Source organism: Coffea arabica, chromosome 8c (assembly GCF_036785885.1).
Source record: "Coffea arabica cultivar ET-39 chromosome 8c, Coffea Arabica ET-39 HiFi, whole genome shotgun sequence".
Taxonomy (NCBI): domain Eukaryota; kingdom Viridiplantae; phylum Streptophyta; class Magnoliopsida; order Gentianales; family Rubiaceae; genus Coffea; species Coffea arabica.
This window is the reverse complement of record NC_092325.1, coordinates 2,429,699-2,447,879: the sequence shown is the minus strand read 5'-3', so window position 1 is coordinate 2,447,879 and position 18,181 is coordinate 2,429,699. Positions and strand designations below refer to the sequence as shown.

At 33.6% G+C, this 18,181-nt stretch overlaps 2 protein-coding genes and 1 long non-coding RNA gene across 3 annotated transcripts; 1 reads left to right on the top strand and 2 right to left on the bottom strand.

The window, feature by feature from the left end:
- Positions 1-796: 796 nt before the first annotated feature.
- On the bottom strand, positions 797-4,616 carry LOC113704041 (alpha-1,6-mannosyl-glycoprotein 2-beta-N-acetylglucosaminyltransferase-like). The gene is made up of 2 exons (XM_027225670.2): positions 2,665-4,616; positions 797-1,135 (listed from the first exon to the last, which is right to left on the bottom strand). The coding sequence occupies exon 1, from the start codon at positions 3,985-3,987 to the stop codon at positions 2,698-2,700; it is 1,290 nt and encodes a 429-aa protein (XP_027081471.2). The 5' UTR covers positions 3,988-4,616; the 3' UTR covers positions 797-1,135; positions 2,665-2,697.
- Positions 4,617-11,338: 6,722 nt separating this feature from the next.
- LOC113703807 (cytosolic sulfotransferase 14-like) lies at positions 11,339-11,890 on the top strand. The gene has a single exon (XM_027225288.1). It carries the CDS (start codon positions 11,339-11,341, stop codon positions 11,888-11,890), a length of 552 nt encoding a protein of 183 aa, XP_027081089.1.
- Positions 11,891-12,490: 600 nt separating this feature from the next.
- On the bottom strand, positions 12,491-15,630 carry LOC113702780 (uncharacterized). The gene is made up of 2 exons (XR_003451266.2): positions 15,196-15,630; positions 12,491-13,028 (listed from the first exon to the last, which is right to left on the bottom strand). It is a non-coding gene; the product is annotated as an uncharacterized lncRNA (long non-coding RNA).
- Between the last annotated feature and the right edge of the window lie 2,551 nt (positions 15,631-18,181).

Genomic DNA, 18,181 nt, shown 5'->3' with positions numbered 1-18,181 from the left:
GCTTTTGGTGCAATTGGTACTAGGTTGTTGTCATACATTGAATTAGAGAATGCGTCAAAAGAAAAGGATTAATCTTATATACACTGTGAATGTTTACACTATCACCATTAGACATATGTCACAAGCTCATGTTTTATCTATTCAATCGTAACAGTGTATACACTGACAGCGTATATAAAATTTACTCTGAAAAAAATATCATACATACGAGTACAACAAAGCTTATGAGTATATATCATATCATATAAGAAATATAACGACTACACACTCGTACAAAAATCTCAACCTCACCTGTCCCAAATCCATTTCGTTGATAAAAGGATTTTTCTTTTGTCTTTCTTTGGCAGTGTACTTGTTCGTGTAACGAGGTCTCATGTCATAGGATGCACGTGTAGCGGCTTGGAAGAAACTAAAGTGATGTTCCAACTGTATCTTAAAATCTATATCAAGTTGTCATTCTGGTGGTACTAGTTTGCTTCATTTTAGAAGTGATGGACGAAAAAAACGTTAGGAACTAAAGATGTCATTTTCCCAAAGTTTTTAGCAAGCCTGAAGAAGAAGAAGAAGAAGAAGAGACGGGGTACATTGCAATGCATTTGGACTATATTGAAAGAAGAAACTAAAAAGTGCTTTGACTTTATCAACATGACAAGCATAATACAGAGAGGAAGGGGTGAAGTGGTGCGGGAAGAAGGAGCGTAAATTAGAGGTATTTCACATGAAAAAAAAGGGATATAGAAGATAGCAAACAAATTATTTCAGATTAACAGGTACTCGAAAAATGAAAGAAACAGGATGAAAAGGGAAAAAGAAATAATTCCTTGATACTTTAGTACGCCAAACAACCGCAGGAATGCAATACCGCAATGAGTATACTGTTGATACATTACATACTACATGATGGATATCTCATATCAGCATGAATCGTAATACGCAAAGCTAATTAAGTATTATAACTGAACAATATTAGGTGCTAAATTTGAATTTGGCACTGGAATTTATTAGCACTAATAGCTAATATAATGACTATACACTGAACAACATGTCCCTTAGACATGAATTCTTAGGGGCTTTCATCTTATCTTCAGTTCTCTGCCTTTTGGTTGGTGATGCTGTCCTGTTTTCTTTTTGGGAGCTGCCATTGACAAGAAATATCAATTCGTGTTCCAGTGGATGGACTGGTGGGATACACAGAGAGTGAAAGGGGAAACAGAAGCAGAAAGGAGATAAAAGTTTCTGACAGTTTGTAACATGTTACTACACAAGGATGCAACCAGAACATGCTTAGAATCAGAAACTTCCTACGAAACTAGGATAGCTTTTTTGATGTTAGAAATCATATTGGCAAAAAGAAAATACAATAAGTCAGCTCTGGTATGATTAATTTTGTTTACTTAAAAACAAGAGCATGTTATCCTTCTCCCTCAACCCACCAGAAAAAAAAAATGAAAAAGAACATTGGTCCAAAGTTACTCTGGTTTTTCGCTGATGTCCCAAATCTATGTTTGAACAGGATTCCTAACATCATACCATAGTTGTTTTATCCTGCCAAACCCATTGAAGTTTCAGTCTTCTTTTGTTTGTTAAACCTTAAACAATGCAGTAAGAAGACTGTTCAAGTACAAGATCTGCTAAGGAAGGCACATTCATTTGTTTGTTAAACGTTACAAAGTGCAGAAATAGCATGGTTCCAATGCAAGATCTCACAAGAACCCAAACTCTAAGGAGATTCTTCATGCGTATGGGACAAAGCTCTACTAATAAGTAGATCTTAGCTTGTAGCCATCATGATTAGCCACTTCCTTCTTCCTAATTGTATCCGTTCACTCATAAAAAGTTTAGAACTGAAGATAAACCTTCCATAATGTCCTACATTTTCTTACGTGGGACTTTGCTTTGAAAGGAAACTCAGTCCTAGTGAAAACTGAAATTTGTTTCCATACTTCTTCAATACAGCAGACATACGACTAGTAACACTCTCATAATAACCTTAACTTTCATATGAACAAATTAGAAGAATGAGTAACTTGTGCAGGAAGAATTTTTCAGGAGAAGAAGGAATATCTAAGAAAGAAGAATTTCTGCCTAACTGCGAATATTGACAATTGTACTCTCAGAATAGGCAGAGAAAAGTAGCAAGCAACTAATAAACTCTTTTGTTATCTTTCACGTGATTCTATTGTACTATCCACAAGTTAGCCATAGCTACCAATGTTCATAATTTTTCCGATTAAAAAAGCACCTCCACTTGCAGGGAGGATTTAGTTTCAACATGTCACTCTACATGATGTTAATACTTGTATATATGCAATTAATAATTCAATTTAGTACAGAAAAAATTTTCTATCCCCCACAAGATTTTACCTCCATCTAAATCTCACACACACACGCTGCACAGAAAATGTAATAGGTTACAGCTCAAAAAATAAAGAATAAAAAGTTTCTAGTTAAGTTCATAAGGAAAATGCCACTAATAACCATAAAATTAGAAACAAAAGCTTAAACAAGTTAATAAATTTCCAGAATAGTAAGGCAAAATTTTGAATTTATTTGGGTATAGTCAAAACACATTCAAAAGTAATAAAACTTTAACCCTCATGTGACAAACATGTAAGATTTACTTATGCTATCCTTGAGAACTGGGGGAAAAAATTCAGAACTCACTATGTTTAATGATCAAGATGCTCCAAAAGATGGTCAAGTGCTACGCAAATCATACATATTAGCAAAATCCAAACACAATTGCCGGTCCCTTGTATCACCCCAGCCTCCCCAGCCCCGAAAGCCAGCTTGATACCCTGCTTGTTTCCAATATATATGTACTCCCCAGTCTGTTTTAATGTTGGGAACTTTGTCAATGTTTTCCACTTGAATATTCGAAAAGCCATGATCAACGCAAGCCTGTTTCTCACCCTGACCTTGATGTAAACCACATTTTCCAAAGTGAATAGCACTAGTCCGAGGTCCTCGTAAAGAGTAAACAGGAGCCCCAAATGAAGGGTAAACTGTTGCCCACATTGTTATATCCCAATTATAATCATCAAAGGCACAAAACTCTTTTGCCTTCCTATGTATTTTTTTCCATACAGTCCGATTAAATGCGTAACCAATGTTGCCCATCCTCTCTGCAATCAGACTTTCCCAACCCTCTCCCTTTGCTTTCACATCACATGGCGCGAGATTCGCAGCATAACAATCAGGACATTTCACAGGCTTCAACTCTGTTAGTAGCTGAAGATTACGATAGGCATTAGGATAAATGAAATGGTCTTCCTCTATGAAAAGAATATGGCCTAGATGCTGACGAGTCTCCTTTAACCCATCCCACACAGTGTTCATCATCCACCACCAGTGATGCTTCAATGACACAATCTTCGGGGACCGGTGGTTTCCATACTGATCAGGCGTTCCTTCACATTTCTTCTTAACAGGATCATCTTTGTCCTTACAATCATTTGGGGAGACACCAGGGAAGCTATTCTCAAAGATGTGAGGAGAATAAGGGGCAAAAATCTGTTTCACTTGACAAAACTTGATCCCTTCGATAATCCTATTTATCTCTTCAAAATATCCATCATGACTAACAATAAGTAAAGTCTCACTGATCCCCTCTACTCTTGAGAGGCTATCAACAACCACTTTGAGATATTGGGGCCGGTTATGAACATACAAAACTATCACTATATTATCCTTAGCTAGCTTAGGATATAAATTCAAGTTCCTAGGAGGTAACTCATTTTGCTTCTGAAGTCGAATTGACAATTCATTCTGCTTAGGAAGATTCACATTTTCTGTTCTCTGACTATAATTAAAAGTCACTTGCAAACTCTCAGCACTTTCATATGCATCCCTGATTACAGAATCAGAAACAGGGCTGTACCTATGAAGAAATATTATCAAAATGGCTCCGAACAACGTGATCACAGCTACAGACAAGAAACGGCGAAAAGCCGCGTCCTTGATTCTTAATTTCCCATGAGCGGCCATTCTTTCAATCAAACAGAATTGACTATCAAGATCCCTTCACCATACTTACCAGACAAAGTACCAATCTTTTCCTAGTAAACGTAAACAACAGCATCTTATCACTAGCAATAAAGGTTCAAACTTGATGAATTTCCAGAACTAAAGATCAAAAGTGGCAACTACCCAGTAAAAATGAGATCAAAATACTAAAAGGGTCAGCATCAATAACCTCCAAAATGGTCTTCAACGGGAAAACTGAAGCATCAAAAACTTCCAAAAATCAGCACTTTCTGCGGCTGAATATCAAAGAATTAGCTAGCAGCATCCAAAATCGAAAACCCACCAGGAAAATCCACTAAAGCATACCATTCTTGATTAATTGGCAGTGTAAAGATTGAGATCAAAGATCAGTGAAATCCAACAAAAATGACAAGTAGAAACTTAGGATTCTCAGAAGGGTTAGAAGGGAAAAAAATATAATCAGAACTTTGAAAAGTGGAATCGTTGACGACTTGTTAAGACTTGAGACTGCTAAATAAAAAATAGTGCGGGAAAGTCCAAAGACTCGGGAGTTCGGAGAAAATGGAGGAGCCAAAGAGGGAGATTGAGAAGAGGGACGACTTACATTTTCTCCATCGAAAAAGGAAAGGGCAAAAAATGAAAAACGAAAGTAAACATGAGAAGACTTCGGTTTGATAAAATGTCCACTTTGTACAGGACTACCCTTCTAAGAAATTCGGGAGTTATTTTTATTCATTTTTTACTTAAAGCCAGGATGAGAAAACTGTTAAAAATATTTACTGTTATTAGTTAATCATGTTTGTTTGTTTTGTTCTAACTAATTAATGGGCCAGTAGAGTTAGTGGGATAGTTAGTATAATTGTTTTGAACTCCATAAATAGAGCAATTTCATGTTATGAATTAAATATTAGTTTTACAAAGAAATAAAGTTTAGTTCTTTGCTTCTCTTATTATTTTTCTCAGTCATTGTAACAGTAACATCAAAGCTAGTTTCTTGAGTAAAACAAAAGTGAGTTGTAAAAATTTTGTTGGTAAGTCATGATTGCTACCAACAACTTTGTGCAACCAGCAATTCCTCGCTTTGAAGGTCACTATGATCATTAGAACATACTAATGGAGAACTTCTTAAAATCCAAAGAGCATTGACAAGTTGTCGGATTTGGAATAACAGAACAAAAAATGGGAGTAGTATTGTCAAAGGTGTAGAAAATAGAGTTGGAACTTGGAAGCATTGAAACTGAAGGATCTTAAATTCAAGAATTACCTTTTAAACTATTGATCGAGCCATCTTGAAAATAATTTTTAGTAAAGATATCTTCAAATAGATTTGAGATTCCATAAAAAAGAAATATCAAGAAAATGCGAAAGCAAAACTAGTGCAGATTCAAACTCTTCAGACCAAATTTGAGATTTTACGCAAGAAGTCAAGTGAGTCGATCACAAATTATTTCGCAAAAATGATGGCAATCGCGAACAAGATGAGGATCCATGGAGAGAATTTGGAGGACGTCACCATTATTGAGAAGATCCTTCGATCGATGACAATAAAATTTAATTTTGTTGTATAATCTATAGAGGAATTGAAAGACATTGATGCACTTTCAATTGATGAGTTGTAGAGCTTTCCGTTGGTCTATGAGCAAAAAATTAACCAGCAAGAAAAAGAGGAACAAGCATTGAAGAGTTCAACAAAAAGTCACCCAACATGGAGAGGAGGCAGAGGCAGAAACAATGATCGTAGTAACCAATAACAACAATACCATCACTAAGAAAATCAATTTCAAAAAAGAAGAAGAGGACAAGGAGGCCATCCATCAATAATTCAAAACCAAAGTCAGTAGATAAGTCTAATGTTGAATGCTACAAATATCATAGGTATGACCATTATTAGTCAGAATGTCAAACTAATTTACATAGACAAAATGGAGAAAGAACTAATTTTGCAAAAAAAAAAAAAAAAAAAAAAAAGAAGTATCTTTTGATAATGTGTCACATGAGTGAAGAAACTTAACAAGACATGTAGTATTTAGACAACGATTGTAGTAACCATATATGTAGAGATAAGAATGCATTTTCTAAATTGGACAAATTATTCCGTAATACTGTCAAATTTGGTGATAACTCTACAATTTTTATAATGAAAAAAGGAAAGGTAACTATTCAAACTAAAAAAAATTCTAGTCACACTATCACTGATGTTCTTTTTGTTTCAAACTTAAAGACAAACTTACTTTGTGTGAGCCAATTGCTAGAAGAGGGATACGAGAATTCTATCAAACATGGAATATGTCAGGTTCAAAATGCAAAATTGAGTTTAATTGCTCAAATTAAGATGATGGCAAATCGTATGTTCTTATTCTATTTGCAGAACTCAACTCATTCATATTTCTCAGCAAAATCGAAAGATGTGGCATTGTTATGGCATTTTTGTTATGGACACCTAAATTTTAGTAGATTAAAGACTTTGCAACAGAAAAATATGGTGGCTCGTCTACCTCAAATTACAATTCTTTCAGAAGTTTGTGAAAAGTGTGTCGTTAGCAAATAATATCGGGATAGCTTTTCAAAAGGAAAATCGTGGACAGTTAAGAACGTATTAGAGTTGGTTCACTCTAATTTATACAGACCCATAAATCCGTCATCTAATGGTGAAAAACGTTATTTTATGACGTTTATTGATAATTATAGTGTTTTTATGATATTTATTGATGACCATAGTAAAAAAATATGGGTCTAGTTTTTCCAGAAAAAATCTGAACCATTTTCAATTTTTAAAAATTTATGACTCTTGTCAAAAAAGAAGCAAGCAAATTCATAAAGATTCTTTGCAATGATCGTAGTGGAGAATTTAACTCACAAGAATTTGTAAATTGATGTACGGAGTATGAAATTCAGAAGTAATTTACAGCAGCTTATACGACATAGTAGAATTGTGTTTCAGAAAGGAAGAATCATATAATCTTGAACATGGTAAAAACCATTTTGAAAAGAAGTGTTGTTCTAAAATTATTTTGACCTGAAACTATTAATTGGAGCATTCATATACTGAATAGAAGTTTCACACTTGCTATGAAAAATGTGATGCCTGAAGAAGTATGCAATGCATAGAAACCAATAGTGGATTAATCAGAATTTTTGTATGCATTACCTATACTCATATTCCAGAACAAAAGAGGATAAAACTAAATAATAAGGAAAAGAAATGCATTTTTCTTAGTGTTAGTGATCAATCAAAGGTTTATAAGTTTTATAATTCTATTACAAAGAAAATTGTCATCAATCGGGATGTAATTTTTTTTATATATATAAAAGAATTTTACCATGGAATAGCAATGTTATTAAACAACAAATACCTACTGATTTTGATGGAATTGATGAAGAGAACAGACAACAATTGACAGAATAAATTCCATTAGATGTTCAGATAATATTCCAAGTTCCCAGACAGTAGCAGAGGATAAAGGACGGCTTCAACATATTAGAAAAAGACCTGCATGAATGATCGATTATGAAGTAACTGGAATTGACCAATTTGAGAACTCACTTACATACTTTGCTATATTTTTTTATTCTGATCCTACAGGTTTTGAAGTGGCTATCAAAGATTCAAAGTAACAAAAGGCAATGGATGAAGAAATTGCAACTATTGAATGAAACAACACATGAGAGTTAACTGATCTTTCAGAAGGATAAAAGTCAATTGGTGTCAAGTGGGTGTATAAAACGAAATTAAAGAAGAATAAAGAAATTGACAAATACAAATCATGTTTTGTAGCTAAAGGCTATAAGCAAGAATTTGGAATGGATTATGGAGAAGTTTTTGCTCTAGTAACAAGGCATGACACGATCAGAATAGTGATAGTACTGGAAGCAAAACATCCATGGCCTATCTTTCAATTGAACGTGAAATCAGTATTTTTATTTGGTGATCTACAGAAACAGGTATTTATTAATCAACCTCCTGATTAGATGATGGTTTGAAGTGAACATAAGGTTTATACAAACTCAAAAAGGCATTGTATGAATTAAAACAAGCCCCACATGCTTGGTATATTCGTATAAATGTTTTTTTTTAAGGAGAGATTTAAAAAGTATCCATATAATTATACACTTTATATAAAGATTGAAGATGGAGGTAAATTACTCATTATTTGATTATATGTTGACGATTTTATTTTAACTGAAAATGATAGTGCCATATTTGAGAAATTTAAAAAATTTATGATGGGTGAATTTGATATGTCTGACCTTGAAAAGATGCATTATTTTTTTAACATTGAAGTGTTGCAATCTGTTGCTGAAATTTTTGTCTCTCAAAGAAAATATGTATAAGAAATTTTGAACAGGTTTCAAATGAATAATTATAATTTTGTTAATATGCCAGTTAAAATGGATTTAAAACTCATCAAAGAATCTAAAGAAAAGAGGGTTGATAGCACCCTTTAAAATCAAATTGTAGGAAGTCTCATGTATTTGACAGCCACAATGCCGGATATTATGCATGCAGTAAGTCTTATTAGTAAATACATGAAAAATCCAAGGGAGATATATCTTCTAACTACCAAAAGGATTCTTCGATACTTGCAGGGAACCATTGAATATGGATTGTTCTACAAGAATGATGAAAAATCAAATTTATTTGGTTTTATTGATAATGACTATGCAGACAATCTTGATGATAGAAAAAGTATGTTTGGCATATATTTATGATGAGTTCAGTTACGATTTCATGGTGTTAAAAAAACAACTAATTATTTCTTTATCAACAATTGAAACAGAGTACGTAATTGTAATGGTTTGTACCTATCAAGCAATTTGGTTAAAGAATATCCTTCAAGAATTGCATTTTCAGCAAGAATGATCTACTATAATTTATTGTAACAATAGTTCTGTCATCAAACTCTCTAAAAATTCAGTTTTATATAGAAAAACTATGCACCTAGTCATGAAGTTTCACTTTCTAACGGAGCTCACAAGAGGTAGAATAATTGATTTTCTTTACTGCAAAAGTGAATATCAGATTGCTGACATAATGACTAAGCCATTGAAGTTATCCACGTTTCAAAAATTAAGGAAAGCTACTTGGAATCTATGCAATTGATAAGTCCTATTAAACTGACTGTTTGAAGAACTTTCAGTTTAAGAGAGAGATTGTTAGAAATATTTACTATTGTTAGTTAATCATGTTTGTTTGTTTTGTTCTACCTAATTGGTAGAGTTAGTGGAATAACTAGTAAAATTAGTGGAATAGCTAGTGGAGTTAGTGAAGTTAGTGGGATAGATAGTGGGGTTGTTTTGAACTCTATAAATAGAGCAATTTCATGTTGTGAGTTAAATATCAGCTTTACAAAGAAATAAACTCTAGTCCTTTACTTCTCTTATTATTTTTCTCAGTCATTGTAACAAAAACTAGAGAGGTAATCCAAAATCGAACTAATAGATTGGGAACAAAGATCATTAATCACTCCAATTACATTTAAATCCTTATATTGTTCCCTAATCATGGGTTATGCGGGTTAAGTTTGAGCATCAGTTTGCTTCAATTAATGAATTACTCAAAGTGGACATCCTTAATTATTGGTTCATAGGACATCCTCAACTATTGTTCTATGTTAGGCTATCAAGCTTGGATATTTAAACTGGAGGGGAAAAAAAAAGTTACAGAGGTCTACTAGCTGGTGTTGATTAACTATCATCGGACCAATTGTCAATTGTGGAATCTTCAATGAATTTTTAGGGAGATTTGGCTTTTAAGTTTAGAAAAAAAAAAAGAATTGAAAAAAATTGTTTAATGTATAAACCCTATCATATATAGAGTGCTGGCGAATCAAGCTACTTGCGAGCTGTTCGGTCAAACGCTCCGCTCAGGCTCAGTTTGACCAAGTTCGAGTAATTCAATACAAAAATTAAATCGAGTTCGAGCTTGTCTCGGTGCTATTTGAGTGCTTGTCGAGTAGCTCGATTAATTTTATTATTTATATAATATATTTATTTTGATTATGAAATGACCAATACAGGTTTATGTTTTAAATAATTTACATGAAGTTTTGTATTTCGAGTTTTCAAGTATTCGAGTTTAATAAGGGTTGAAAACAGTATTAAACTTATCAAATCGAGTTCGAGCTTTAATTGCTCTTTGCTCAAGTCGAGTTGAGCTACATAAGTTTTTGCTCATTCAAATCGAGTTCGAGTTTGAATAGACTTGCTTATCATCAAATTCGAAATTGAATATAGCATTACCTGAGCTTGACTCGACTCATTATCACCCCTAGTCATACATACTCATACTGTACAAAAATGGAAAAACTTATTTACAATTGTATAATGTTTGATGGTAAGTAGTTAAGCTTGGTATCCTTAGTTATGATTAGAGGCATCCCATTCCTCATCATTAGACATGTTAGTGATTAGGGTTTGGTTTAGATTACTTATTTAGATTTACACTCACTAAATTTATTCATATTCAAACTCTGATCCAAATCCTCACAATAGATAGAAAAAAGAACTAGATCGAAACTATCGTGAGCATGAATACTCAATGCCTATCCATACTACAATTTGATTAGTATGTTCAAATAATAAAATTAATATTCGACAATGTGCATTAAAAAAGTATGACTAATAATATGAAATCATGTCAACCAATTATATTTTCTTGGATTATATGTTTCTTGACTTTATCTAGACTCACGAATCAATTTTGATAGAATCTAATTTGAACTTTAGAAGTAGGATGGTGATTTCACAGATGAATTCAAGGAACTGCTCCTCTCTCTTTATTTGAGAAAAATGTAGTTCTGGTACCCAAATTTTGACACATGAGTAGTTTTAATCCCCCAACTTTGGATAAAATAAATCTGATTCTCAAACTTTCAATATTTGAGCACATTTAGTACCCTTGACAATTTTTTTTCCAAAATACTATTGAAAAGGGTCACATGATAGTAGCATATCCAACAACTATTGCATAAAAAAAATGCCAAAGAAACGTAAAATATTTTTCTGACACTAAGTACCAAGAAAGATATTTTAAAAACTTTAATCATTTACCCAACTCTAGTCATTTTATTCCTTTTCTCCTTCTTTTGCTGTATTTCATCTTCACCTTAGTGTCAGAAAAATATTTGACGTTGTTGTGGCATTTTTTATACAATATTTGCCGAACATATGACTATCACGTGAAAATAATTTGGAAAAAAACCACTAAGGTTACTAATTGTGCTCAAATATTGAAAGTTTGGATACCAAATTTATTTTTGTCCAAAATTTGGGGATTAAAACTGCTCGTGTCAAAATTTGAGTATCAAAACTATATTTTTCTCCAGGGCTGGCGAACCAATTGTCTTCACCAATGCCAAGGCTGTTGGTTCCATGCAAGGGAACTACAAGGCATACTCGCATCTCGAAAACACCAGGGAACTACAAGGCATACTCGCATCTCGAAAACACCCACAAAGCACAAGACAGCGGTACCATTGTCACCTCTTTACCAAGAACAGGCACAATTTGGCTGAAACCATCAGCATATGCAATCGTAAACCATAAAAATCTCGTGGGCATCGATTGCCAGAATCTCATCTCATCAGATCCTCATGCACTTGTACCTATCTTTGAGTACAAGGTAAACGGAACCAGCCAGCTTCCTGACTTCTCTGGTCTTCCATCTCCTCGACCTTTTACCACTCATGTTCCATATTCACTGTTGCCAGAATCCATCAAGAGCAGCAAGTGTCGAGTTCTCTATATTTGCCATAACCCAGGAGTTAATTTTGTCTCCTTGTGGCGAATGCAAGTAAAACTAGGCCTAAATTGCTTGAAGACGCATTTGACATGTATTGCAAAGGAGTCAGGGCATGTGGTCCATACTGGAAGCATGTGTTGGGATACCGGAAACAAAGCTTAGAGAATCCAGAAAAGGTAATGTTTATGAAGACATGAAAGAAAACATTATACCCCAATTGAAAAGACTAGCAGACTTCTAGGCTTTGCCATTTAGCTGGGAAGAGGAGAAAGCAGGTGTAATAGAAGAAATATCAAAGATCTGCAGTTCGATAACTTGGAGGAGTTTAAAGTGAGTGTAACGGACAATAAAAGCATAGAAAGGGTCGCTTATCTCAGAAATGGAAAGGTCGGTGATTGGATAAATCATCTCACACCATCCATGGTGAAGCAACTATCTAGAATAACTGAAGAGAAGCTAAGTGGAACAGGTCTGCCATTTAAGTTTAACCTCCAGGACAAGAGTGTAAAGGGTGACAACCTGAGTCCAAATTAACCCAGTAATTGATTGAATTGATCCTGAAAGATGATAATCTTTGCAAAGAAAAAAAAATCGTTTGAAAAGGATCAGCTAATCTGCTCTAATAGCATGTTGATTCACTATTATTTCGATGCCTAAGTGTAAAAACTCTGTCTGCTAAAGACACATATTGTCTCACTGATAGCTTTTGCAAATATTTACGTACTTTATGACCTGAGATGGGAATGTATTAGAAATGAAGCATGGCCAAATCATCAACATTTTATTCATTAATAATTCAGCAATATACCTCCTATATTTAGAAATCAAGAGAAAATTTTCATGTCTTACTTTCACAAAGAAGGAAAGGTTTCTGCCAGAGGAATCTGAAAGCATAACTTCGCAAAGAGTTTACACTCTGTACATTTCACACTGCAGAAGCATAGACCACACCACACACTATTTTGATAGGGCACACAAAGCAAAGCAAACTAAATAAGTTGTTTTAAACTATCAACCATGTCTCACATATGATCACAGCTAATCTCATGATGCCCATTGCATCTGATAATTCCAATATCTGGAGACCGGAGGTCAGAAATGGAGATCAGTTTGGACCTGAATTTGTCAGCTCCGTCACTGTTAGTTGCCACCACTTGGTGTCCAGTGTTCAAAGTTTCCACTACAACTGAACTGAGAATTGTATCTGGAACAGAGTACGAGATGGCAATAAGCGATTCACGTGCGACCTCCAAAGAAGCCTCCTTTTCCAGGGCACTGGGATCCATAAAAAGCAAATCTCCTGACAATGAAAGGTCCTCAGTAAAAAATGCCAAAAGTCAAAACCACAAGATTTCCAAATAGTTGTCAATTATCTTCTCCAACACCCCCCTCCCCCCCCAAAAAAAAAAGAAAATGTACAAAAATAAATTCTAGGAAAATTGGCTAACATATGACAGACAGGCATCATTAGAGAAAATATGCTTAGATAACAAAAATAAGTACCAGAAAGCAAATTGATAAACAGGGAACTTATCATTTAGTACATAGTCATGCAGTCAGACATCCTTGAGACATGTATCTCAGAAGTTCAGAAAAACTAAACTCACATTTACTGCTCTAGTCAAGTCCCATCTGACAGGCAAATTAGAAAGCCAATACATATCGACAACAACTAATTTTCTCTTGCCAGAATTGACTTGATGTAATTACAGAGATGTAAGACTAACAAACAAGTGGGATCCAACATGAAAAAACTTTCCGCAAAAGTCACATAAGTAAAAATAGGAATAATAAAGCCAGCACATGCTAAAAGAAAAGGAAAGAAATGAAAATTATAACCAATCTCTACTCAGGCACATAAAGTTGTTCCAACTGAGATATGATTCTTGTACGAATCAACTCTCCACCTTTTACTCTCTTCAGCATCTATGATGCGCCCTTGACTTCATTTGAAGTGTCACATAAAAATCCAGTACCAAAAACAGAGCCGTTTCATGTCTGCAAATCATACAGCTAAGGAGAGACAAGTCCAAGTAACATAGGTATGATCAAACTGGGTACTGGACGCAATTAGCGCGTGGTAGAATGGCAGTATCCATTATGAAAGATAAATCAATCACCTCAATACATATATCTAACTGTGCTATCTCTACCAAATATTGGAAGCAATCAAAATTTTTTGCCTTATAGGATGATTTTCACAAATTGGAAAACAACATTCTCTACTCCTAAGAAACTTGGAACCGAACTTCAATTGAGCAAATCTTGCTACTAATATTTGTCAAAAGCAATTGATTATTGGGCTGATCATCATCATCGTATAAACTAAGTTTGCAAGTAAAAAGAGTTACAGGATCCAGAAGGTAAGGATAACGCATTAGCTACAGAAGATTTCAGCTCATCAGGACAAAGTCTGAAATCCTAAGTCAGAAGTATATGACTTCAACAGTATACTAGCAAGCAAAATTACATCCTTTTATCTCACAGAAAGAAGCCAAAGATACGATTGTGTTGAATGAAGATCTTGAAATACTTATTTATGAAAGAAAATACTGTTTAACTCTTATGGTTTCGATCGTTATCTCCCTTACAACTTATAACTTCTAGTCTTGCCCTACCACTCAACTCCGTCCTTATTTTTCCCAAACAGCTTCTGCATCGCAATTCCTCCTACTCTCACACTCATCATAGCTAACAGAAGGAAATGTTCCTGAAATCCTGCTAAAACATATCACCTGCACCTTCCATTACTCTTTAGAATTAAACAATATCCATTATTAATTTTATCTACACATGTTCCAATAAATTACAGGACAACAAGCACTCACTAAACTTGTTGATTTTCCCTAAACTAAATAAGTCAACTTTTTAATGATCTAATTAACAACTTAGATTTCAGCTAAGGCCGCTACAACAAATATCTCTATTAACAGCTAGTATTACACAAGCTGCCCTCTTACTCTGCTTAAGACTTCTTCTTTATCATAATCTGTTCTGCAATTCACTGCAGTTTCAAGCATCTTGACCCACGCGTGTAAAAAATCCTTCGTCTGACAAACGGTGACGATTTATACAAGATTAATCCGTAAACAAAAAACTCTTTATATCAATCTAAAAAAACACTAACCTTCAAGAATCCTACACAACCTGCAAATTTTTCCTGATTCGTTTCCTTATATTTTTCCAATAAATAATAACCCGCAACTGCTCAGCTGAAAAACAATCAACCACAAAACCCAATTTACAAGTTTTTAAGTTTCTGAATTTCCATCCACAGATTATCCATCTTATCAATATATCCATAAACAATTCTACAAACAAACCAAATATTGGTATCAAATTAAACAAATAAGCTCCAACATAGATCAGAAATCAAAATTCAAGCAAATTGAAACATAAATTTTTGTTCAATTCACAACAAAAACCCCGAGATTTGGGATAGGAAGTGGGAGACAGAGAGAACAGACCTTGTTGGAATTTGTTGCGGCCGTTCAAGAATTCTGAATTCTGAATCTGACGTGGCAATTTAGACGCTTATGTAGGAGTTGGAAGTCAAGACTCGACAGCATTAAAACCCAACCCGAACCGTCAACCGGCCGGTTTTCTGGTCTGGATTAGCTTCAAAAACCTAATAGCATCAATTTTACATTAAATTAGTTGAATCGTCCGATTCAACTACTAAACCATTGAACCGAAATGGTTTTGTGAGGTTTGGTTCAATATCCAACCTTAATTAAGTCGACAATTTTGAATTTGATCAACCAATCTCATTAATGATATTTCAAATTTAATATCTTACTAATTACCCATTCATAATTATCTCTAACTAATTAGACAATAACAATTATAGTCTTATTCTACTCATTTCTCTTGACTCCTCCATAATTACATACTAACTCTTGTCTAACATTTATAACATAGGGTCTTTATAATGGGTGCCCACTGGATGCTCGTTAAAATATATTTCGGGTGCTACATTTTTAGAAATGTAAGATTAATTAGAAAAAAATAAATACAAGAGAAGGTAAGTAAAATTAAATAAGAAAAATACATAAATGCAATGATAATAATTATTAGTATATATATATATATACATGATAAGTTAGGTGAATTTTAAATGTGTTAACAAGTGCCTAATAGACACCCGTGAAAAAAATTTTATAACATATACAACTGTATTATTTTTTCTTTAATCTTGAATGCATTTCATTTATTTGTTAATGCCTTTTATATTTTTAATTTTTATCATATAAACTAGTGCTCATATAATTTAGGAAAATTACAAATACATGAAATAATATGATTTAAACCTCTAACTTATAAAGGCTATTTTTGAGTTTCAAATAAATAATACTATTTAGAAAAATAGAATGAGAATTGAAGTGATTATCTTTAATGATATGACTTAAGTTTCTACAAATATTAATTTTTTTTAGATATTTAATATTTATTAATAATATTTATAATGTAATTATGACATCACAAGTTAATAATGATTAGTCCGACGGTTGATCCAATGACCGTTGACCCATTCATTTTTGGGTTAATGAGTGGTCTGGGTTTTAGAACCTTGCTCAAGAGTCCAAGTTCCAACCGCTTCTGACCCTTCCCTCTCACATAATCAGAACTCATTGATGACGTATAGGATGATGAAATGGTACTTTGGAAAATAACGGGTCTGTTTGAATTCCTTGTTTTTGAATCTGTTTTTGAAAAATTATTTTTCACATTTCAAATGTTACAATAAATATGTATTTAAAAAACAACTCCAAAAACATCATATCCAAACAATATATCAAAAATAACTCCAAATACATACTCCCTCCGTCCCACTTTGATAGTCTTGTTTTCCTTTTTCATCTGTGCCAAATTGTAGTCCACTTTCCCATTAAGAAATGTAGTAATCTTTCAAATTGTCTAAAATACCCTTATTAAATATCTTGTTATTAATACATTATTGTTATTAAATACTAACCCACTACATTGAATACGTTGGGTTTTTCCAATACTAACCCATTAGCTGTAACTGATATTAATTGGCACTTTTCGTGATTAGTATAAGGGTATTTTAGAAAATTATTAATCTAAATTTATGTTTCCAACTAAATTAATTACACTTTCTTAATCTGTGTGAAGAAAAAATCAAAACTAACAAAACGGGACGGAGGGAGTATTACCGAAATGGTTTGGTCTTGGAGATGGCAGACAGTGCTGTCTCCCAGTGGACGTCAAACCCCATTTGCGCGATCAAATCTACTGCTAGCCAACCAGTACTAGTGGTCTAGTACTATCAATTTCTGATATTTATGGCCAATGCTACTAAATTCAGTCCCTCCTCCTACTCCTCTACTGCTACTAGTACTACTGTTGCTGCCGCTATGTGTAGGGGTGGCAATTCGGGTTCAAATCAGATTGGCGGGTCGGGTTCGGGTCAATCCGTCAGAAAATCTGTTGATCTGAACCCGACCCGCCAATCCGTGACGGGTCAGGTATACTGATCCGAACCCGAAAATTTCAGGTTGACGGATTGACGAGTCGACCTGAAATGATCTGAAACTTAATTTTAATTTATTAATTTATCACTGTAATTTCTAATAAAATCAATTTCTTACAAAACTAATTACATAATCAAGTAATAAAAATTTAAATAAATAATTCCAAACCAAATCTAAAATAAATTAAACACCGTAAAAGTGTTTTATCCCAAACAAAATATAAAATAAATTAAAACAGTATAAAAGTAAAAAATAATATAATATATTATTTGTCCAAATATAATAATTTCAACTTCACACAAATTAAATAAATTCATTTAGGATTAAGTAATTAATGCCTTTGAAAAAAAGAATAACTTAGTTTAGTTAGATAAAATTATTTTTATGTTTATTAAATTATTTTTAATTCGTAAACGGGTCATATCGGGTCATATCAGGTCACAACGGATTGACCCGAAATCGAACTGTTTTCTTTTCGGGTTCATCGGGTCCAACCCGATTCTGACCCGAATTCCCGAAATCTCAACTCAAACCCATTAATTTCGTGTTAAGTTCGTGTCGTGTTTTCAGGTCGTGTCGAAAATTACCACCCCTAGCTATGTGATTAGCCCCGCCTGGCTGCGTTTTCGGTATTAAAATTTCTCAATTTGCATTGGCCTCCTCATCCTATATGGTTATTGAAACATTGAGGACTCCCAAAGTTTCAATGTGAGCAAAAATTGGTCCTAATAGCACACTCGAGGTCTGTTACATGACAAAATTTTACTAGTAATACTTGTAGTATTAGTAGTTACTTGAAGGAATAATAATGTTAGTAATTAATAGTCATATTAGTAGTTAGTAACAGTATTAATAGCTAATGGTAACATCATTAGTCACTAGAAATATTGAAATTACTAACAACATTTAGTATTACAAGGGTTGATTTGGCTAGAAATTGACTAAAAAAATCAAAATT